The following is a 24944-nucleotide window of genomic DNA, read 5'->3' on the forward strand; positions in this document are numbered from 1 at the left end:
CAAGGAAGTGGGGGTAGAGAACAAGATAAAGTGTGAAAAAGAGATAGCATACCTCACATTTATTGATAAAAATAACCTCACATTTATTGAACACTTATGTGAATTGACATATTAAAATCCACATAAACCTATGAAGCACAGTTAGTTCCATTTTAAAGACGAGGAAACTGTGGCATAAAAAAAACCTGTTTATTGGCCAAGGTCACACAACTACTTAAGTGGCAAAATAAGGATTTGAGCTCAGGAAGTCTGGCTCTAAAGCTCACACTTTTAACTACCATGCTATATTGTTTATTTATGTAAAGTTATGAAAGCAAGAGAAGGCCTGGGGTGTTGGGCAAGTTACTACAAGAAGTGTATAAAGCTGGAAGATTGCAAATGTGCCTGAGTGTTGCAGAAGAGGAGGCAGAAACCAGATCTGAGGAACCCTGTCTACCGGGCACAGGTACTTGGATTGTGTCCCACAAGCAATTAGAGCCATCCTGCCAAAAAGCAGCAGGATCACACGGCCTTTGATGAAGACGGCTGTGAGATCAGAATGGAGAAAAACCACCAGAGGCTAGAAGTCCAGGTAGGAGGCTATTCGAGAACTCCATGTGAGAAGTGATAAAGACCTGAGCCAACGTAACAGAAGTGGGAATGCGAAGGAGGGGACAAATGAAAGATAATTAGGGTGTTGAATTCATAGAACTTACAATCTGAATGAGGAAAATTAGTGATAGGGAGAAATTAAATGAAGCTGTAGTTAAGGCAGAAAACAGATTTGGAAGGGGGTGGCGGTGGTATAAAAAGTTTATTTTAGACATGTTTCAGGTGCTTGTGGGACAATAACAAAAAACAGCTAAGACTTCTATGGAGCTGCTTATGTGCCGGCACTGGCCAAAGAATTTTACATGTACCGCTCTAACGAATCATCACGGCAACCGTATGAGGCATTTCTATTAATTTCATTTTACATGAGGGAACTGAGATGTGAGGTAACTTTGTGTGAGGTCACACAGCTGTGAAGCGGCCGAGTGGGGACTTGAGCCTCGGTAGCCTAGATCGTAGAGTATTCTGCCTGTAACAGAGACATGTCAGTTGTACAGATGAGTTTGGCATCCAAGAAGAAATGGTTTAGATTAAAGATAAGGATTTGGAAGTTACCAGTATATACTGATGGCAGCTACACAGATGAGTACAAAGTATGCAGTTTTTCTCTAAGTGGGGTCCTTCAGTCACTTAGTATTTATTAAAAATGCAGATTCTTGGGTATCACCCAGGTCCACGGAAACAGAATCTCTGGGGTAAGGCCCAGAAACATATAGTTTTTAACTCCCCAATTGATTCTTATGCAAATTAAAGTCTGAAGATCACTGATGAGGAATGAGAAAAAAAAAAAAGTGTAACAATGACATTGAATTTATTAGAAGTGTGTCTATAATAAGAGTAAATGAGTTCTGAAAAAGGATAGTAAGAGCCTAAACAAGTGTCTGATGGATCTTTTACCAAATCTAAGGCACTATTATAAAAGACATCCTTCTTTTATGTCACACACACACACACACACACACACAAATAGGAGACCTCTCATGTAAACCTGGAACAACAGAAAGGCTACAAAGACAGTTGGAGGATCAATGGAAGAATAAACCCACAGTGCAGAAAGAGGCAGCAAGGAAACTTGAAAGCCGTTACCTTTATAGTACTGGGCACCAGTAGAGGGAATTTTATCCAAAAGATAGTTCTTACACTTTGTAAGAACTTACACTTCAGCTTTGTACTCCGAATTCATACCACCAGTGGTGTAAAAACAAAAACAAAACCCAACTCTCCAGAGAATTTAATTGAAAATGGTCTCAGGTTGGTAGTAGTGCAAATGACTGGTAGAGGCAAATGCAAATCCTCTCTGAAGTAATCTGACTCCAATCCAGGCCAACAACGATTACAAGATTTATCTCTATTTTAAGCATTTTTTAAAATGTGAAAAAAAGTCTTAGAATCACTGAAATACAGTAAATGGAAGGTATATGAAGCTATTCTGAATGCCCAGAAACTCTGGGGTAGGGCTATTTTCTCGTTCTCAAATTAACACCATACATAATTTCATATAGGTTGATCTGTTTTCAAAAGACAGATTATTAAAAATTACAAAAATCTTTTTCCTTCCCATCACACTTAATCATTTTTTATAATTCCTCTAAATATAAAAAAAATCTCATCCATAAAAAAACACAAAACAAACAAAACCACCACCAAGAGAGGTCAGATCACTGGGCCATACCCCAGAATGTAAATGCTTCAGTCAACTGTTCTCTGGAACTTTGCAAACTGCCTGCAAAACTCCCCACAGGCCCTGGTAACCGTCCAGACACAACAGAAGAACAAACTTGGCTCCTGCTGAGGATGGCGATGTACAGCCCAGTCCGACACGGTAGGTAGTCCTTCTTTCACTCACAGGCCCCAAAACACAGTACCTTAATATTTTCATCATATCTAGAGAATCCTGGCCCTTTTTAAGAAAAATTAATCCCCTCTTAACAAAGCCACAACGAAAAGAATTTTTTAGCACTTTTATTATTTTCCAGTAAAGCAGTGTATTCCTAGTTCAGATATGCATTTTCCATCTTTTCCAAGAGGACTATAAACTCTGCATAAAATATACACTATACGTGTTCTGGGATCTTGTAAAACTGCAATATTATTGTATACAAAGCACATCATCCAAAACGACCATTAGAGGGCTAAAATAGCTTTAGAGTGAAAATAAGCACCAGCTGATCACTGCAAAGAGTTCTAGAATTCAAATTTACAAATACACTAGTTATACAACCATCTACTGGTGGTTTCTCCCTGCTTTTAGTGGGTAAAGCTCCTCACAGCCCCTTTGCAGCAGTCCTGCCATGAACAATTGATACCAGAACTCACATCTGATTCCCACCCTTGCCACTCCCTGCCAGGTGCCGCTTTCACTCAGGAAAGCTGTTTCCTACCCCAGGAGCAAATGTATACATGTATGGTATGTAAGTGAATACAGGGATTTTCTAAGAACTCAGAAAGTGAAATTTCCCACCCCTCTATCGCTAATTTAATATTCACTTTTCCATAGAAACAAGGAAATAATGGTTTTATAGTACCACTGCTATTCTAACCATGTTAGAAAACATTGCTTTTATGTGGGTCTGTGGAAAATCCATTCTGAATGTCAATGTCAACCTACTTAGTTAATTCTTGGGATGAAATTTGTTAGTACAGTTTGTGTACTATGTAATATTTAATTTTAAAAAATTTAAACTAGCCCATAATCCCATTATACAGAAACCTCTATTAACATGCTTTTTTAAAAAACAGTAATGTATCCACAGGTAACAAAACTTAAACAGCATTGAAAAGCACACACAAAAAAGTAAAAATTTTCTACCCCCAGACTGCTCAATTCCCAACCACATCTATTGCTTTCCTCTCTCTGAAGATAACCACCATCAACAGTTTCTTGAGACCAGAAAGAAAAACATTTATATACCTAAGAATTTTTTCTTTTTGGTGATTTTCCTGGTGTATACATCGGTCAGCAGGCAATGGAGGTAAAGGCTGGCCAGATTCTAGAAGCATGGCAATCTTTTTGATTACAGCACCTGTGGTTCATTCCGTACCCTTACATCCCTTGGAACTGTTGCTACTCTCTTGGATTTAGTAATGATCGGCTATGTCTTCTCCTAGGCGTTTCCCCTCCATTTCTGGAGACTTGAGGACAGGACTCCATCTGCCTGGTTCCACTAAGGAACATGATGCCACGGAAAGGGTTCTGGATTGAGGCAGGTCCTGGGTTTTATCCTGTTTCTGACCCTTAGATAGCATATAATCTTAATTAAGTCACCTCCTTTCTCTTAGCTTTGAAAAATATAAAGTATTATGTAAATATGCAGTGGTAGCAGTAGCAGTGGTAATAAACTATCATTCTTTTCTGGGAGTGTCAGTTTCCTTACAATTTATCCTTTACAAATATTAACCTTGTATATAAACTCTTCCCTTCCCTCCCTGTAATAATCCATCTTCTGTACTTCTGTTTCCCTAATTCTCCTGAAGAATTGTCAGGTTGCCATTCTCCCTAATAAGCAATGTACGTAATTCCTCTTCAATTAAATATATACATACATGTGTGTATGTATGTGTGTGTGTGTATACATTAAACTATTCCTAAGGTTCTTACAACTTTACATTTCTAGGAATGTTACCTTTACAGGAACTTTTGTTCATATAATGCATTTTCATGTTTCCAGTCCCTCTTAGGAGCAAATGTACCTGTAACCTATTTGTACATTATTTGATAATGCAGTATAGACGAGTGGTTCCGGAGTAGGCTGGCTCCACAGCAAGACTCCTTGGGGATGAATCCTGTATGATCTGAGGCAAGTTTCTTAAACTTTCTGTCATTTTTACCCCATCTATAAAATGAGAATAATAAAGACTATATACCTATTTCAGAGAATTATATGTAATGAATCAACATAAAGTTCTTAGAATGGAGCTTGGCCCATAGTAAGCACTCAATAAATCTTAGTTATTGATACCTAAAAATGTTTATGTTTTGCATATCACATCCAAAATTTTGTCAGTATAATCATTGATATGCATAATACTGAGAAACCACAAAATCCCCAAATCCCTTTTGAATCATCAAAACCTAAATTATATACAATATTATTTTAATATTATGCCATACTATGTCCTAGTCTCCAAATAGGTAATCCATAAATGCTATGTGGATTTTCACAAAGCAGAATGCTCCATTCCCCACAATGTTGAACCCACTGATAGTAACTTTATATTGCTGCTGTACAAACGCAATTTTTATACCTAATACATTCTCTACATGCCCAGCGCTTCTCAAGTGACAATATTACTTTGGAGGTTTCCCTGATTTATTTATTGTTTATTTCTGCCCAAGATGATAATTAATTTTTTTCATCAAGTACTGACTACCATTTCCCTAAATGTGAAGAGTTCATATTCCCTTGAAATGTCCTAAAGGCAACTCAAACTCACATCCAAAACTTAATATATCATCTTTCCCATAAAAACTGTTTCTCCCGCATTTTAAATCTCACTTACTGGCATCATCCTACTGCTCCCCAGTCTTCAAGTCCTAAGGATTTGAACACCTAAAACTCTTACTGAGTCACCTACATGTCCCATCCTTACCACCGATGACGAGGTGTGCTGTAGCCTAGGCCCTTGTCCTTTTTTGTCTGGACTATTCCAAAGGCCTTCTAAAGTGATTTCCCTGCTACTAATCCTGTCCCACTGAAACCATCCTCTACTCTGGCTCTAGAGTGATCCGCCTAAATTACAATCCAGCCACGCCACCTTCAATGCTTCAAACTCTTTCAGTGACTCTTCACTGCCTTCAGAATAAAGATCCAGTACGTTCTCAGAACACAGGGCCTCCATGACCTGTTCTCTATCCAGTTCTTTTCTCCTGTCTTTACTGAGTGAACACATGACTGTAGTGCTCATATGATTCTCTCTTCCTAGAATATTCTGACTCGTTATGCAAGACATAGTTTATCAGTTAATCTGTGCATGAAGCTTCCCTTTCCCGGCTCCCTGAGGCTGGGCTAATTAATTATCCTCTGTGCATACCTATATGCTTAATATATTGAAATAATCTGTTCATGTCTTCCCCATTAAACTGAAAGCCAGGAGTACATGGATCAAGTTTCATTCATCTTTGTCACCGCAGCACTTAATTCAATATTTAATAAATGCTTGTTAAACTGAAGTGATTGAAAGCCATGCCGACTCCAAGATAAATCCTGCTGGCAAATCATCTCAGTAGACAGCAGAAGGAAGATGTCTATGCTGTTTAGAGACAAAAGAGGGTTGTAGTCACTAACAGCGGTGTATGAGTTACTCTCAAAATGCAACACAAACACCTAAGTTTGTCATGACATCGCTTTCCTTGGCATTCAGAGCTCCAGATTCATCATTCCAACTCGTATTCCTGTTAGCAAGTGGCAGTATCTTCACCACACCAACTTTTGACCCATAAGTTGGGTCTAAAGCGAATGAGTGATCTAAAGGGCTGAAGTCATCTGTCACTGATGGACAGCTGCTGGCAGGCGGATTTGCAGAAACACATCATGAACCCCTTACTTTTTCCAAACTACACTTGTTGGCACAGCTGTTAAGGTCTTAACATGAGAAAAAGCACATGTTGTTGAACAGCACTGGGAGCAAAAGGACAAAACCTGAGTTTCCTGCCTGGCTGAGGTGGAAGCTTAATTATCAAAATACATTTTATACTTAAATGCATCTATGAAAATTTGTATTACCCTTCTCTCACATGCTCTAGTTCTTCATCAGTTTCCAAATTTACTTCTAGCTGATTCTGCCAAATACTGCAAGTGCCGAGGGCCTTCCAATGTACCCTTAGCAGACAAAATACAGGAGGCGTAGAAAAGACCCTATGATGGCTAAACGTGAGATCTTTATTGCTCCTGAACTTCCCCTGCGTCCAAATAGAGGCTGCCTGCGACTGTGTCTGCATAATTCAGTTCATTTAATACTGAGATGAATTTTCAGTAAATCCAGTATTAGGAATCTGCATCATTTTCAGTTTTCATTCCATTTCAATTCTAGTAATATTTGCTGAGTGCCTAACGTGTGGCAGACTTTATGCTGAGAGATGGAGGTGGAAAAAGGAAGAGGTCACAATCTCAGGGAAAATAAATGCAAATGCCTAAACAACTTGGAGCTTTGAGCTTGCTCTAAACTAACAGAAATGTGGTGCCCATAACAAGTGGAGTTGAGCCTCTGATGCTGCTTTTATCGTTCATGGCAGTTGGCCACGTTTGCCAGTCTCGCCCAGACTAAGACAGCCCCAGCCTCCTTCAATACGACCAACTTTCACCCTTCATTAAAAACTTCAATTAGAAGCTGCAAATTACAATCCATCAAAAGGCAAGAGAAGGACTGTACCGCAACAAAACCAAAAAGTACAGCTGAAAGCATTTGCACTTGTAAGTTCAATCATTAATATTCTTTAAAAAAATTGTTTTTATTAAAGCTTATTGGGGTTTAAATGTTAATGAAGTAACACAGGTTTCAAGTGTACAATTCTATAATACATCATCCATATATCATGTTGTGTGCTCACCACCCAGAGTCAGTTCTCCTTCCATCACCATATATTTGATCCCCTTTATCCTCACCTACCAGCCCCTCCCCCCTTACCCTCTGGTAACCACTAAACTAGTGTCTGTGTCTATGAGTTTTTGATTCTTCATTTGTTTGTCTTCTTTAGTTGTTTTCAGTTGTATATACCACGTCAGTGAAATAATATTCTTATGTACATGAATATCGCCTACAACTTTTTATACTTACGTTATATATAAATCCATGATATTTTACTGTGCTAGCTGAGAGACTAGAGAATTTGAAAAGAGGTTTGATTACAAAAGTAATATACGCTCACCCTACAAAATTTGGAAATTACAGAATAAAAATCACTATAAAGTCTACCCATCTGAGACTGTTAAAATGTTGTTAATATGTTGGCATTTATTAAATAAATCAGTCTTTTATTAACCAAAGTTAGGATTGTACCATACAATGTTTCTGTAAATTGCCTCTCTACTTAATACATGATAAACATTTTCTTGTGTCTTTACGTATTCTTTTAAAGTATGTTTTTTTAATGGCAGTAGATAAATATATAAATTATATTTTTTTTATTAGAATACAGTCTAGAAATGGTGTTAGGTAAAAGACAGTTTTAATGCTTCTGATACATATTGTCAAATTACCTGGAGCTTTGCTTAGATTGAGACAAAAGTCCTAAAGTTTATAATTCTCACCCTGTTTTGAGACTATTTCTCCAGTCTACAATACTCTTTCAGACAAACAAAATTTCTCTTGGTTAATTTATTAAAACTTTATGACAATCAGACCTAGAAAAAAATTGAAACTGTATATATAAAACAGAATAACACATATGTCAATTTGCCTATACATTGTTAATAAAATAGTACCTCTAAAATGCTTAATAGGGAGAAAATGAAATTCTAGGAAATGCCTAAAACAAATTTACTTTTCTTTTTTTTTAAATAAAGCTCATATAAACACAGATAAAACTGCTAAACTCAATTTTGCAAATTGTCTTCATATTTGTACTAAAAGGCAAAATCTAAATATCAAATAATACTTGAAAAGTATTAATTGAAAAAGGCTTTATACATCAAATTTTGTCTTAACAGCCCTAAAAAGTGGCATTACAGTCATTTTTGAACACATGAGCAAACAAGAGGCAAAAACATTAACTGACTTGCCTAAGGTCACAGCTAATAAATGGCAAAAACAGAATTCAAACTCAGGCCTCCAGACTCTAAATGTGGTGTCTTTTCTGTTTCTGCACTGCTTTCCATAAATCACAGGTAATCCAATTTTCCCTATATTTTATTTAGCCTTAGATATCTCTCTCTTTATATCTATCTACACACATGCACACAGATTTGTTTTCTTAATGCTATTTATTTAAACCAAAATTAAAATAAGTTTGCATTCCCAGAGTGTACAGTGTGTATATTAGGCCAACTAATATAGCTGGCTAACAGCAGACAGATGGCAGCTTAAGGTTAACACTTTGCCTTTGTATAAATCCATACATGGAGAAACATGTTTGGCTGAGTATAATTCAATTTGTAAATTTTCTGAGGAAAACAAACACTATAACTACCAGAATTGTTTTCTCTTGAAATATACCCACTGTGGAGACAGAGTGAAACATAAAATATCTTTAAAATAAACTCTATTCTTTTAGAAAAACATACACATATGTACCCCCAAAATAAATATTTCCTTCCATTTCTTCCTCCGACCCACTAAACCCCCAACCACCTTTAACAATGAAAGAATAAAAAATTAATAATAGATGGATTTTGAAGCTGGTAATTTACAACTTTTACAAAACCATCAATTGTCATTAATTTTGTATTATCTTTAATGTACTTATTAGTACAGTTTGTGGGATTTAATTTAGCTGCTTTAATAGTTTTATTTTAGCAATGTTTGTACACATCTGCCTTCCCTTATAGTTGCTTAAGAGCATGGGATCACATCGTATTCATTATCCTATTAACCACTAGACTTAACCACGTTTCCCCAAAAATAAGACCTAGCCAGACCATCAGCTCTAATGTGTCTTTTGGAGCAAAAATTAATACAAGACCCGGTCTTATTTATTATAAAACCGGGTCTTTAATATGATACTATAATATGATATTATAATATAATATAATGCTGGTTCTTATATTAATTTTTGCTTCAAAAGACGCGTTAGAGCTGATTGTCCGTCTAGGTCTTATTTTCGGGGAAACATGGTATTAGGTGATAGTCATTAAGTATTTGTTGCACTTAATTCAATTAATATAGTAGAAATACATAAAACAAAATCCATCTAATAGTTAAAACTTATTAGCATATGTAATGCATACATTTTATGTCTCTGAAATGAGAATTCACCTTTAAATTATATTTGGCAACTTATTTCTTTCAGTGTGGTACATACACCTTAGAGTCAATGAATAGTCTTTATAAAAACATATATTAAGAACATTTTTCTCATGCTATTTAATAAGTAAATGTAAAGTGCTGTCATCGCTACAATGACATAAAGACGTGAGGGGGTGACCCCTACAGATGGCCGCCCTGCTCTGTCAAATCAGTGTGGCAGGTCTTCAAGAGCCAGAACTTCGTATTATTCATCTTTGTATTCCTAGTATTTGCTTCCTAGAGGCTCAATAAAGATGAGCTAAATGAATAAAAACATTTACTCTGGGGAAGGGTATGATCGGGGGGAAAGGGGGTGATCCAGGTTGTAAAGGAAGAGAACAAATTATAAAGTTAACTTGCCTTGAAATAAAAAAAAAATATTCTAATTATAGATCTACAACTCACTACAGATTCACACTATTAAACAGCATTTACCAAAATGTGTCCTATGGAATACTAATTTCATACCATATTAATTGGAGTTAGTCCTTAAATTAGATTTCTAGGCAAATAAATTTGGGAAAATGGGTAAAACAAAATTAACCAACTTCTTCACCTGCAAATTTTGTCAGTATATTTAATATTCTACTATTACCATGAATTTCCAAAACAGGGATAGAGCATGCATTTCCCAAACTTATTCGCAACAGAAACCTTTTTTGGTGGGGGCGGAGGAGATCCTCTTGAGAGATTAGCATTCTACAGAAAAGATTTTGGGTAATATGTATGTATATAGAATCTTCAAAGCAGCTCTACACAGGAAACAGCCATCAAAATACTATATGTAATTGATAACAAGAAATAACAGCTCATAAGAGAAAAAACAAAGAGCAAATTATCTAAAGCATTATCTAATTATCTAAATTATTTCTTGTTGCATACACAGAAATTCATATTTCCAGTATAGGAGTAAAGGAAGAGAAAGAGACATCCTTAAAAAAAGGTTAAAGATTGTAGTTTTCATGTATTTAACCTCAGTTGATGTAGTAGATAACCACTCTGCTGTATCTGCCTAAATGGCACAGAATTGTAGAGTACCTTCAAGTGTCTGACAGAATCAGGGCTAGCCAAATTATTCAGTATGTACTGTAACACTGTCTCATTAACTCATGAAACAATGAAGGTTCATAAAATGAGTAACAACTCAAACACTTGGCATAAAATTATTTTGGAACAAGAAATAGAATTTGTTTCATATGTTCCAAAGGAAGAAAGTCTAAAAATAGAACATATCACAACAGATCTCACAGCCATCATGTGTCCCTTGTTGAACAGAGGAATTTAAGAAAATGCAATCAGGTTGAGACAAAATGAGGAAAGTGAGGAATGTTAAATAAGCGCTGGTGGCAAACCCATGCCAAGCATTACCACCTACCTACTGGTGGGCATTACGTTAGGGCTCACTAGTGTGGTGGTGGTAATACTGAGTTCTGACGAGTTCTGTGACCTTATCCTAATTAGTAGCTTAACCTCTCCATAACTCTCTATATAAAATAACAGAGTTGACTGACTTAAGTAACCTTAAGGTTTTTGTCCATTTCTAAAATTCTACTAAAACAGAGGCAAACATGTAGAAATTTTACCAGAGCTTTAACCACAATTTGAGTTATAAACCTCAGGTACCAACAGAAGTTTTGTTTTTACAGTGAATACCCTTTTGAATACATTGATGATCTTACCTAGATAACTAGTAAGTGAAGATTTTTTAAATTTAAAGAATACATATTTTAAATTATTTCAACAGGTGTTTATTTACAATACCCTTGTCCTAGAAAGACTTTTAAGTGATTTATTAAAACTACATACAATAAAAGAAGGTAAAATAAGAAAAGTTCTAATCAAAATACTGAATTAACATAAAGTAGAAAAGTTCCCCTCCAACCTAAATGCAGGATAATACATAACATTTAAAAATATACAGCCAAGCTCAAATGCAAGAAAGGGAAATGTCCAGGTGCCAAAAACAAGGAAAACACTCAAGCCAGAGTGACAAATGGAAGCTGGGTTTTTAAAAATGTTTAAAATGATTTTAAAAATAAGATTTATTAAATGTATATGTCTAATTTGTTAGATTTACATCAGTAGCTTAATCACTTAGGAAGACGCTGCTTATTAGAATTGAACGTCTGATAGTTGTTTCAAGTATTTGAGAAAACATGATAAGCTAAATTGAAAAATGTAACTTGTAACACATGAGGAATTTAAATTTATAAGTGCTATTACATGTTTAAAGAAGATTTAACCTCCTAGACTTACTAGTTAACCTAACATTAATCAAAGAAAAGGTCAAAGTCCTTATTTCCGTGAAAAAAACTGCAAGATCTAAAAACTGATCTAGTAAAAATTTTAAGTTAAACTCAAAGGCTTAAGAGAAACTACATTTAAAAATTTATAATTTTAATAGAAAACTAATTAAAACAAAGTAAAAAGTATTGTTTTTCAAGAACAAAAGTCCACCTCAGATACTAAAAATACCGTTTGACAACGAGGTGCTCACTACTACGTAGTTTTACTCCTCAACACGGAACTGGAGATCCAGCCAAACCAATAAAACAGAGAGAAGGAGATGAACAGAATTTAAAATGAAGAAACAAAATTGTTATTTGTAGGTAATATGATTATCTACACAGAAAATCGAAGATAATCTACCTAGAAAATGTAATTTTAAAACATATTCACACAACAGAGTCAGAAAACGTAAGAACCATATAGGGATAACCCCAAACAAAAATTGGTAAAATCTTTGTAAAAAAAGAACAAGGAGAAGGGACTACTCTTCTAGTTATTAAAGATTTATTGTAGAGCTTTAGTAATTAAAATAGCAATACTGACACAAGATGAGACAAAGACTAATTGAACAGAAAAAAAGTCTACAAATTGACTCTGGCACGTATGGGAATTTGGTATATGAAAGAGAGGACATTTTCATGGGGAAAGGATAAACTACTCACAATTTATGCCAGGATAACATGCTATTTATATTGTAAAAAATAAACATATATCTCTATTCCATGCCAAACACAAAAATAAATTCCAGCTGGACTGAATACCTACATATAAACAACAAACATTCAACTGTTTTAGAAGAAAACATAAGATATGCCTCAGGCTTTGAGTAAGAAAGATTTCATAATAAACAGGACAATGTACACACAGGAAAGGAAAAGGTGGCAAAAAACTGTAAAATTTAAATTTATATTCAACAAAAGACATCACTGACAAAGTTTTTTTTTAAAAGAGCAACATGTATAACAAAAGATTAGTATCCAAATTACAGAAACAACTCCTATTCTATAAATCATTAAGAAAAAGACAAACAGCTCAAATAATAAACAGATAAAAGATATGAACAGTGGTTAACAGATGAGAAAATATAGCCAAAAACCAAAAAGATACTCAATTTTAGGAAATGCAATGTAATTAGGAAAGTGCAAGTTAAAACAACAATGAAAAGTTACTGCACACCCATTAGATTGACAAAAACTTTTTAAAAATCTGTCAATATTTGGCAAGGATGTGGTGAGATGAAAATTTTCATCAACTGCTAGTGGGAGCGTACACTCATGAAAAAGTCTGGAAACAATTTTAAAATTGTGATGCTATATATACCCTATAAACACAGAAATTGCACTTCTCATTATTTATAAATGGACCCTAGAGAATATGGCACATGTTAATTTGGAGAGATGTATAGTAATATTCATTGCAGCATTGCTTGCAATAGAAAAAAAGGAAAAAATAACTTAAATATACACTAACAGGCGAATGGATTGTCGTATTCATATAATGAAACACCATACGGCAGCTAAAATAAAAAACCCTAAATCTAGATTTAGCAACATGAATAAGTTCTGAAATAATGTTGAGTGAAAAAAGCAAGTTATAGAGTGATAGGTATCATAAGATGTCTTTTAAACAAAAATTTTTTAAAACACAAAGACAATATATTATGGTGCCAAGGGCACTTCCACACACATGTAATTTTTTATTCCATTTAAAAAAAATAAAGCAAATGAGGCAAAATGTTAACATTTGTTCATTCCATGAGGTAGGTAAAAGGGTGTTTATTATATTATTCTTATTGTTCTTTGTTTGAAATATCAACTTTTTTTTTTTTTTTTTTTTTTTTTTTTTAGGAGGGCGCAGCTCACAGTGGCCCATACAGGGATTGAACCGGCAACCTTGGTGCTACCAGCACCACGCTCCAACCAACTGAGCTAACCGTCCACCCCTCTAATATTGTTTAAAATGACACAAATTTTAGTATATTCTATATATGTATATATTCACATAAAATATGTGGTAAGGAAAACAAGAGCAAAAAAATAAGAATGAAGCCAGTAGTGAGATTGACTTAATAACATTTATGCCACAAATTGTACACATATTATAGAGTTGGCTCACAAATCTTTCAATAAGGGCAAAATGAATACAGATTAAACAACTTTATTGTTTCAAAAAAATATTTAAAGATATGCCAGAAATACTGGAGATTTAGACATTCAAAGCACACTACGGTAAATATGGATACATATTTTGGTGTATGGATACACCAAAGACAGAAGAACTGGAGAAAAATTAAAGAGTAAACTTTATTTAAGTGATTTATTCATGAAAGTTAGAAGCAAAATAAAATGAAAAATGAGAAAGACTGTATTCTGAAAATAGTATGTATGACAGTCTTTCCGAAAGTAGGCTTTTTAAAGGCTGAAAAGAACATAATTCAAATCAATCTCGTTAAGGAAAGAATTCAAATCCATTTTGTTAAGGACACCTTAAAAATAAAATCTAAAGATTCAAAATTTAAAAGCCTTTATAATTCATCTGGGCAATACACACACACACCATGGTACACACATAATACTTGGTCAACAAGCTATTTTCCAACAATCCAAAATACAAAAAAACAAATAGCAAGCATTTAGAGGCAAAACCACTTATGTTAGTAAATGGTAGATAATTAGAAAAATTTCTTTAAAAACTTAAATTGAAGTCAGTCTTTCTATAACACTGGCTTCAGTATTTCACAGTATAAAAGGGTGAAACTACTAGAGAGAAATCATAGGTGGATTTTTGCCATCCTGTATGACTAGGCAGAAAAGTAGCGAAGAAACAGCAAAGTGGACAAATAACAGGGTGTTTCAACTGACGAAACATATTCCTAATTGTAGGAAGTCTCCCTAACAATTTGCACATATAGCACTCAGCCACCCGCATGTGTGAACAACAGATAACAGAAGAACAACACTGAAATGAAACCGTTAGTCTAGTCTCATCATGTGTTCCAGATAAAGCTCTCCCTGGCCCCATCTTGGAGAGCTGACTTCAAGCCTTTTTCCCAAGGAACAGTTTTGAAGAACAAATTATACAGTTGTAAAGATTAAGTACACTGTTCTGTTAAGTTTTTTTTTACCTTTTAATACTACTGATCAAAATAATTAATAGTTTCAGCAGAAACTTTATTAATAAAAATATAACTGAATCCAGGCACAGACCTTATATCGTTCACAAAAAATTAACTCAAAATGGTTCATAAACCAATAATGTAAAACATAAAACTCTAAAACTTCTAGAAGATAAGACAAAATCTAGGTGACCTTGGGCTTGGCAATGACGTTTTATGTACAAGACCAAAACAAAAGCACAACCCATGAAAGAAAAACTGGTAAGTTTACCTTCATTAAAATTAATTTCTGCTTTGTAAAAGACATGGTCAAGAGAATGACAAAACAAGCCACAGGCTGGAAGAAAAAATTTGCAAAACATGTATCTGATAAAGAACTTGTGTCCAAAATGTACAAAGAACTCTTAAAATTCATCAATAAGAAAATGAACCATCCAATTTTAAAATGGGCAAAAGATCTGAACAGACACCTCACCAAATAGACATACAAAAAAAATGCTCAACATTATGTCGTTCGGGAATTGCAAATTAAAATGAGACACCATTATTACCTATTGCTAAAATCCAAAACACTGACGATACCAAACGTTGATGAAGTTGTGGAACAATAGTAATTCTCTCTTATTCATTGAAGGTGGGAATGCAAAATGGTACAACCACTTTAACAGTTGGGAATTTATCAGAAAGCTAAATATAATATTACCATATGATCTAGCAATCATGAACCTAACTATTTATCCAAATGAGTTGGGGCAAGTTATTTAAACTCTCTGGCCCTCAGTTTTCTTATCTGTAAAAATGAGGATAACAATATGTACTTCACAGGGTTATTGTGAGGCTTAAAAGAAAATCCATGTTAATCACCTGACATAAAACAGGTACAGAGCAAACACACTGTGAATATTAACTATTAATAATGATAATTATAATTATTAGATGGTGTGTGTATGTGTTAAGCAGATGTCCCAAAACTGTTTAGAAATCAGAGAGGGCATAGGAAAACAAAGAAACAAACATACAGAGGAATTGGTGCCAAGCTCATGAATTCCTCTGTATTTTTAAGCGCATTACATACATCATGTTATGGAGTCTAGTTAACGCACCTATGAGGTAGATAGCCAGCCAGTGGGTCAACTATTTTGGGAGCATCTACCATGTACCGTGTTTCCCTGAAATTAAGACCTAGCTGGACCATCAGCTCTAACGCGTTTTTTGGAGCAAAAATTAATATAAGACACAGTCTTACTTTAATATAAGACCGGGTATAATATAATATAATACCAGGTATAATATAATATAATACCAGGTCTTACACTAATTTTTGCTCCAAAAGACGCATTAGAGCTGATGGTCCGGCTAGGTCTTATTTTCAGGGAAACACTGTACGAATCACTGTTTGAGGCACTGGGAGTACAGTGGTAAACAAAACAGAGAACTTGCTCTCAAGGAACTCATATTCTCAATAAGCATGAAACAAATACATTCCAGTGGATAACTGAATTGCTTTGAAGAAGATTAGAAAGGGTAATAGGTTGTCTGCTTTATCTAGAATGATAAGGTAATACCATCCCTCTCTGAGAATGAAGAAAATGAGGCTTTAGAACGGTTGGCAATCTGTGTAAGGTAAATGGCACAGCCACAGATTTGAAGGTCTAATTCCAAAGTCAAAGATCTATCTCCTCGAACTGCTATGCTGCTTCTCCCAAAGTTGGTAAAACATCTCAATCTGTTCTCAGCCATCGAACAATTCTGTTTCCTCAATAGTCTTCTAAAATGTACTTATGTGTCTAATCATTATGCTGTACACCTGAAACTAATATAATATTGTATGTCAACTGTAATTGAAAAATAAATTTTAAAAATTAAAAAAAAAGTGCCAACTGTTTCACTTCCACATGTATTTCCCCTCAATGTTGCAAAAAATAATAAAATAAAATGTACTTATAAAAATTTACAGACCTAAACTAATTCTTCTAAATTCTGTAATATTTATTTACTTCATTTGTTGCAGCAAAAATAAGGCAGACATTAAAATGAGAACTCTGAATTAAACAGTGTAAAATTATCACATTAAGTAAAATTTTACGTGACTGCTAATTATATTTTCCTGAACTATATATTCCTTTTTATATCATATAGGTGGTGGGAATACGGTGTTTTTAAAAATTACTATAACAAAGCTAGACACAGAGTCCTTGCTCAGAAATATAATCTCTCATGCTGCTGTTTTAGGAGAAAAATCATAATTGTCATTATTTTTATTTATGGTAACTTTCCCCAATTGAAGCTTAAAATGCAAAATATTATTAAAGCTAAGCTGCAAACTTGACAAAAATGAAATATAATTCAAGGATCTCATTATTAAATCTTAGAGAATGCCAATACTAGAAAGAGATAAATAGCATTTTTCAGTTCGACAATAAAGCACTTTATAAATATTTCATTAGTTTCAATCAAATTGAAGGACATAAAGATGATTGATCATTTTAAAAGATCTTGAGTGCCAACATACGCCAGATGCTAATCTAAAACTTTATATACATTACCTCATTACATCTTCACAATAGTCCTGGGAAGTTAGGTACTATCCTTTTACAGGCAGGAAAACTACGACTATCTCATCTCCCACATCCAAAGATAGTGAGGTTAAACAATTGGCCAAATTCACACTGCTAATAAGCAGTACTATAGGGACTGAAGTCCAAGATTCTGTGACTCTGAGATCCATGGTCTTCTCACTATTTGAATCTATAGCTACGTCCTACAACAGTTAGGGTTTCTCATGCACAGAAGCTGTTTAAAGTGGTATTGGGTATGGTTCACGTGAATGACTCACGAATCCCTCAAACAAGATGATTAACATGTCCAAACCTAGACTGAGTAGCTTTCCATTCCAAGACTGGTCTCTAGTATATTCCCCACCCTGATTAATGGAAGACGTTACTCTTCGCCATCTGGACAGTAGTCACCCCAGGCATTTTCTTTTTTCATCTCCCATATCCAAATGTCACTAAATCCTGCTGATTCTGCCTCCTTCCCCCACTGTCTCTCACACAGACCTTCATCTACTACCCTATTTCTACCCCTCAACGTTTAGCCAAGCTTCTTCAAAGAATGGTCTATTACCCACGAAGATGTATGCTTCTAAAAGCAGTTCTTAAAGTCAGCTTCTCCTGTAAGCTGCTGTATACTTAGTGCCAATCAGAGCACTTGTCCATCATAGGTTTTCAATAAATACTGAACAAATGAATGCAAATATCTGGCTTCCATCCCTCCATTCCCCTGCAAGTGCAATGAAAAAGGTCACTGATGAATTTCTGATAGAAAAACTGCATTACCTTCTTTATTAAAATCCAGACACTCTGAAGTTGACAGTGGAAGAAGAATCTCCACATGGGGAACTTAAGAGTTCAATCCATAAGTTCCAATTTTCGTCCTCAGAATTCCTTTTCCCCTGAAGACCTCATTATCACCGCCCTCCTCGCTGGCCTCACCGGGAGAAGGGTGCCGCTCCCAGTTAGATCTAACTAGGCAAGTTAATGCTCTTGCCTAGTTAGATCTTTCCTAGTTATGACTGTTTGACTCTTTCCCTTATACGTCTTGATACCGCAAAGTTATAGTATTTAAATAAGATTTTACCAAGCCTAGAGGGTAATAAAAGATAAAAAAGCAGACACCAAAAGGAAACCAGGTAGTGAATCTGAAGTCAGGATTTTCTCGTGGAGGCTTTTAGGCCCCGTTCTATCCTAGTTCCTGATCTACCTTCAACTGATGAGCACTATTTTTGCACTCAGCACCCAAGGAAAGAGCAGCTTAGAGAGATCCTGAGTCACCCTTTCCCACTTAGAGCCCTTTATCCAAGTGATAGTTTCCTGACCTGGAACCTACCTCTTCTTAGTAGAGGCTGAACAAGAGAAATGCCAGCCCTTTGGGAGAGACGCTCCTATCCTCAGGGAGCAGCACGGTTTTACCCGACAGGCCACCCCAAATCAATCCATCTCTATCTCAATACAGCATAGCAATTCAATGTTTATATGGAATACATGCCAGATGCACATATTGTACTGTAACAGGGATACTACGATAAGTGTCAAATCACCTAGAAACTTGAGCTTTCTAGACATGCTGGCAGTAGCACTCTGTGTGTCGACTAGTCAATTCCTTTTTGAAATTTTCGAATCCCTTGGTTGACCATCTACTGGTTATTCTCTTCCTTCTCTGGTTAGTTTCAGGCTACCCTGGATCTTTCCTTTTTCTACATTGTCTTCATAGCCAATAGGGGTTAAGAGTAAGCTTTAGATTTTTTTTTTAAGCTCTGTAAAGATAAAAGAATATATATGCAAAGCATTTAACAGAGTGCCTGAAACATAGTAAGCACTTAGACATGGTAGCTTAAACGTAAACTAAAACAAAATATTCCAATAGGCTGACAGTTTCCAAATACATACCTGTAGCTCAGACCTTGTTGCTGAGCTCAAGATCAATGCACCCCAGATGATATGTTGGGCCTAGGAAAACTTGGAAATAAAATTACCCTCTGAGAGCTAAACTGTAAATCAGTATATAATGGACTAGAGCAGATACATGCAAAATTAGCGTATAGAGACAGAACAGCCCTAAGGCCACAAACTAGGCTGCAATATAAACGCCTTAACATATTTAAAGAAAATTTAATTCAAAAAGAAAGGTTGTCAGGAATGGAAACAGAAAAAGCAATTCAGAGAAAACAACAATTGGAGGCAAGTAAAGCTCTACTGTGGAGGTTCTCATAGCTTAATGCTATTAAGTGGCCACATTTGTTCTGAATCCTACCTCCTAAGCAACCTGCTGATTTCTCATGTAATTTTCCTACAGAGAAAACCCCTTGGTCAGAGAATCAGTATGCTATCTATTTGGCAAATATCTCAAAGTATATCAATAAATCAGCATCACGATAAATTCATCAGTAGCCTGTATCACTCAAATATCTATCTATAGATAGACAGATATAGATCTCTCTCTCTCTCTCTCTCTCTCTCTCTCTCTCTCTCTCTCTCTCTCTCTATATATATATATATATATATATATATATTTATCTCAAAGTCTCACAAACTCTGGTACACTTAGCAAGATTGTGTTTCTAAGTCCATAAACCTTAGGCGCCCTGTTTTGTTTTTTATAGTAAATTCATTAATGAATTTTATAATGAAGGCCTCTTGGAGACCAACCAGTCAGCCTGTTTCTTGACTAGAGCACTATTCATTTAAAGAGGCAACTCCTCTACATATATTCTTTTACTTCTCTACATGTATTCTACTATATACATATGTATGTACATATATATGAACTGTGAAGCAATAAAATGGAGTCCCTATAGTCAAGCTGCTAAATTACTAAAATCAAGTAGGCTGAGGTATGAGAAATGATTCTATTTTGATTTAACTAGCCTGGAAACTTAAACTTTTGAACTTTCCAGTCCTGCGACAATGCCTGAATATGTATCAGACCTCCAGAAAACATTCAGATCACCCCATGGAGGGCTCACGTATCCAGACCACTTGACATCCGTTATCCAGAACACTAGATGTGACCAGACCTCCTGGCACCCGTCCTCCAGAACACCTGGCATCCATCATCCAGGCTGATAACCATCCTGGACCAACCACAGGGCTACAAGTGCATGACTGATTAAAGAATGCACTTTGTACTATAAGAACTCTTAACTTTACTTTCTCCTCCGGAACACTTTCTGGGTTTTTACCTAGTTCTGTTTCTTGCTTGCAAAACCTAAGACCCTTGAATAAATTTTTATCATTTATTTCTAGCCAAAGCCTTGAGGCACTTTGGGAGTATTGTTAAATACTCTGTTATCTTGTAGCAGGATGAGGTGGCAGGAACATGGTAAAAACATTAGCAAATCCTATTTCATGAAGCTTAGCACTACAATTCACTAGCACTAAAAGTTTTGCTCTTTTAAGACTAATTTTCTAAAATGTTTTCATGATAAAGTACCTTCTTCCATCCATTATCTTGTATTTTGTAAACAATAGGTAAATATGTAATCCCTTTGAAAATTCTGTCATTACATTTTTCTTCCATTCATTCATCAAATATTTATTAAGTTCATACTTGATGCCAACCACTGTACTCAGAGCTGGAAACGATGAGCAAGAGCAAAAATCAGCACAGTCACTGCTCTTGTGTACTTATGCTTCAGTAGCAGGCACGCTTTCACCAAATTAGCACACACACAATTGCAAAACCAAATTTATAACTTATTAGCAAGTAAAGGTATATGATATAATGATAGTAAATTTATAACAGGGGCATTTAATCATATCAGGTAAACTTTGAGAAAGTGATATTTGAGCTAAGATCTATAGGAAGAGGAGTCAAAGACAGGCTAGAAAAGTCTGAACAAAGAAAACAGTACCAGAGGGGCTGCAGCCACACTGTCTCCAGTTCTACTTTTCTCTCTTAAATAAAATGCCCATCTGGCTTTTACCCTTTATTCCACTAAAACTGCTCTCAAGATCTTCAGGGACATCTACATTGCTAAATGTAGTGGTCAATTATCAATCCTTATTTCACTTGACCTAGAGCAGCATTTAACGTAATTTAGCACTCTTTCCTCTTTAATCACTGTCACTTGGCTCTAGGACAAGAGGGTCTTCCTGTCCATTCACTGGCCACTCCTGCATCTTTGTATATAACTCCAAAACAACCCAAACTCAGTGGAGTGCCTGTTTTGTGATACCAACTGTTCTCAGGCTTTAACGTAAGCCGTCAAAATACTACAAGCAGATGGATTTATGAAAGCTGAAAGTGAAGCTGGATGGCGCTATACATTTAAAAATCATAGGTGGTGGTGAAAGCATGGGTATGGATGAGAACAGTTTCAACTATGCAGTAAAAAGGGGACCTAGACGTAAGAAACCCTACCCTTTGGGGGTTAGACAAAGGAGGATGAGCCCAAAAAGAAGACCCACAAAAAAAGAATGACTTTTTTTGCTTCTTTAGTGAAATCATACTCATAAGAAGTTATTTTTTAAAATTCTGAATTCAACTAGTAGCATCAGAATGTAGCAAGGCTTTCCAAATGAGACCAATTCTTTGAAACTATAAATCTGTTCAAGGATAGGTCACTTCCAGAAACTACGTATCTGGAATCAACAGTACCTGTCTCTTTGCAGCTTCAAAGCACATCAATACAAAACAAGTTATCCCTCTCAAAATATATGATTTGGCTTACTGTAGTTTCCTGAAAGTACCGTATCTCTCTCACTTCTGGGCCTTACCATATGCTGTTCTTTTGGCCCTCTCTTTCACTGGGATGGTTTTCATGACTTTCCAAGGCTGGGCTAAATGAGCCTCTCTCTAGCCATTCCAAGGATCTCATACAGTACTGTAACCGGATGTTTAACCATTCGCTTCTCTAACTTCATAGGTAGGAGCTATATCTTTTTCACTGTTGTATACTCAGGACCTAACAAGGCTAAATATTTTGAAACACGTTTATTCGGCAATGTGAACAATTAAAATTTAATTTGGTTATCAGCTCACCACGACTTTTCCTACGAGGAATATTTTTTAAAAACCAGCAATTGGTAAACACATGGTTCAATTTTTAAAATTTTGAATATTTTATAGGTCTTTTTTCATTTAGTATCCTTAAAGCCTGCAAAAATTCATACCAAGGAATACCAGATATTCTTGATAGTCTTTTCCCTTTAAGTTTCATACAAAATGGATTTCACAACTCACTTTCAAAGCAAAGCCCTGCTTGGATGTCATGTTGGCTGAGCAACTAAAGCCCAGAAACCCTTACGCAATGGCAAACGAAGGTGCAATTGCACAGGGATTCATTAATCCATCGCGCAAGAGTCCACTTGAAAGGGCGGAAGCAGAGGCAGCAGCGCGGCGCACCCCTTGCTACAGCACCCCTCTTTGTCCGGCCTCCTGCGGCTCCCTCCGACTCTTAGGGTCGCCACCTTCCCCACTTCCTCGCCTCCACGCGCCCCTCGGGCTTGGGCACCCAGACTAGTCCTTCCCACACAGATTACTAGAAAAAGTCCCCGGACTAAGGAGGACAACCCTCGACGGCTTTGTCTCCAAAATCTCGGAGGAATGTAGGAAGGAAAAAACCCTGTCAAGGGAAAAGTGGCATCCAAGCCTACAGTTCTCACCAAGTTGACGCTCTGTCTCCCAGCGCGCTAACGGTCGACTCGCCCGCCGCCAAAGGCAACGTCGCAGTGATTTGTGGGGGCTGTAGTTTCTATCGCAAACAGAACGCGCCAGCAGCATCAAAACTACATTTCCCAGCAGTCAATAGGAGGACGCCCTACCTCCTTGAATAAAGGATTTGGAGTAATAAAGAGTCACTAATTTTAGGCTAATCTTAAGATTAGATTCAGTTTCTTCCAGGAGCGCGACCGTCTTTGCCGTGCTTGCCTTGTCTGTGAAAGTTTCAATGTACTTCAACTCCTTACTTTTCTTTCCCTTCGCCAGTCCAGAGAATCCAAAAGTCAAGGCACGGAAAACGCCCTTAAGGCGCATGCGCCTTGCTCGCCATCGCGCATGCGTGGCATCCGGCAGCCGTTGGCGGCCGCGCACGGACTTGGGGTCTGGAGGTAGCTGGAGGAGGGCGGGGCTTTTTCCAATGGCTTTGCTTCTGCGGGTCGCGTCTGCCTGGGCGGGGAACAGGGCGCTAGGGCAGGGGCGGCTCTTGGTTTGTGCCGAGTGGAGAAAGGGGAGGGGCTGGGGGGTGAGGACCCCATCTCCCCTCCCTGCTCCCGCCCTCTGGGCCGAGCCCCACAGATGGGGCTGGGCGAAGAGGCGGGTTTTGCGCCTGGGGCCCTGCGGCTCCACCAGCTCTGCAGCCCAAACCGCGCTAGGGGATTGCGGGGCAGCCGGGTGCCAGTCTGGTTCAGTGGGCGGCGGGCAAGGACGCAGCGATCGGGAGAGAAACGGCGCCTGCCAGGGGGTCCGGAACCAACGAGACCGCTGCACTGTCCTCTGACTACGCCGCCGAGACAGCGGCTGCTGGAGGCTGCAGCCTCCCCGGCGCGCTTGGGTCTCCGGCCGCGGCGGCCAGTGAGCCGCGGTTCCGCGAGCCTTCCCAGCCTGCGTCCAGCCGGCCGCTGAGGCGCAGGGAGCAACTGCGGAGGGCGGGGACTGGTGCCCGAGGAGGGGCGGGGTGGGAACGCTCCGGAGAACGCGGTGGTTGCACAGACAAATTAACCCGAATGGCTGGAGGGCGTTCAACGTTACCAGCCTTTTGGGGCAGAGCACGGATTTGACAGCTCCACAACGTGAGGATATCCGCTGACCCCGCGAGACGGAGAACACTTCCCTGTCCAGCAAAGCCAGCACTGTAAGGTTTCAACTTTCCAACTTTTTTTTTTTTAGTCTCCGACCAGAAGACTGTCCCTGCGTGTAGGAGAGGGTGAGGTCTATCTTGCAGATCGTTTGAAAGCCATCAATATTAAAAGACACTTCTGGTTCCAAATGTCACCCAGACGTGTGTTTTCATGACGATTCGATGTCCCTGATTTTATTCTTACATTTCTTGTTTAAAAACACCTTAAATGTCTTTGGGGACATGCTGAAAGGTAACTGAAGACTGCAAAGAAAAAAAATCTCCGTTTGTCATGGCTGAAGGAGAGAATGAAATGAGATGGGATGGACTGTGCAGTAGAGATTCAACTGTTAGAGAGACAGCACTGGAAAACATTAGGCAAATCATTTTGAGAAAAACTGAGTATCTTCGTTCGGTGAAAGAGACACCTTATTGTCCATCAGACGGGCTTTCAAATGCTGTTTCTTTGGATGGGTTGAATAAGCTTCTTGCTCATCTGCTTATGCTTTCTAAGAGGTGTCCCTTTAAAGATGTAAGAGAGAAAAGTGAGTTTATTTTGAAGAGCGTCCAGGTAAGGAAGAACATTATAATTACAACTGTCTGTCTAATACAGTAAAATTTTACTTGCACTTAAATTCGCTTTATTTCTAATAGGTTGTTACATGAACTCTT

The 24944-nt window shown here is 37.1% G+C and overlaps 2 protein-coding genes across 8 annotated transcripts in view; one reads left to right on the forward strand and one right to left on the reverse strand.

Moving 5' to 3' along the window:
• CEP57L1 (centrosomal protein 57 like 1) overlaps positions 1 to 23506 on the reverse strand; it is a 45318-nt gene extending 21812 nt beyond the window's left edge. For 4 of the 6 annotated variants that reach the window (XM_074333383.2, XM_074333382.2, XM_074333379.2 and 1 more), the window contains exon 1: positions 23101 to 23136. The gene's annotated coding sequence lies outside the window, so the exon portion shown is untranslated. Of the gene's footprint in view, positions 1 to 23100 lie in introns of all 6 variants that reach the window. The other 2 variants (XM_074333381.2, XM_019734988.3) reach the window with 2 other exon arrangements.
• Positions 23507 to 23730: 224 nt separating this feature from the next.
• Positions 23731 to 24944, forward strand: part of SESN1 (sestrin 1) — a 102150-nt gene continuing 100936 nt past the window's right edge. The window contains exon 1 of one of the 2 annotated variants that reach the window (XM_019734982.3): positions 23731 to 24843. In XM_019734982.3, coding sequence (XP_019590541.1) covers positions 24565 to 24843 — 279 coding nt within the window. In that variant the 5' untranslated portion in view covers positions 23731 to 24564. The remainder of the gene's footprint in view (positions 24844 to 24944) is intronic. The other variant, XM_088795522.1, reaches the window with a different exon arrangement.

Source organism: Rhinolophus sinicus, chromosome 2 (genome assembly GCF_057876585.1).
Source record: "Rhinolophus sinicus isolate RSI-liver-muscle chromosome 2, RSI-T2T, whole genome shotgun sequence".
In the NCBI taxonomy this organism is placed as follows: domain Eukaryota; kingdom Metazoa; phylum Chordata; class Mammalia; order Chiroptera; family Rhinolophidae; genus Rhinolophus; species Rhinolophus sinicus.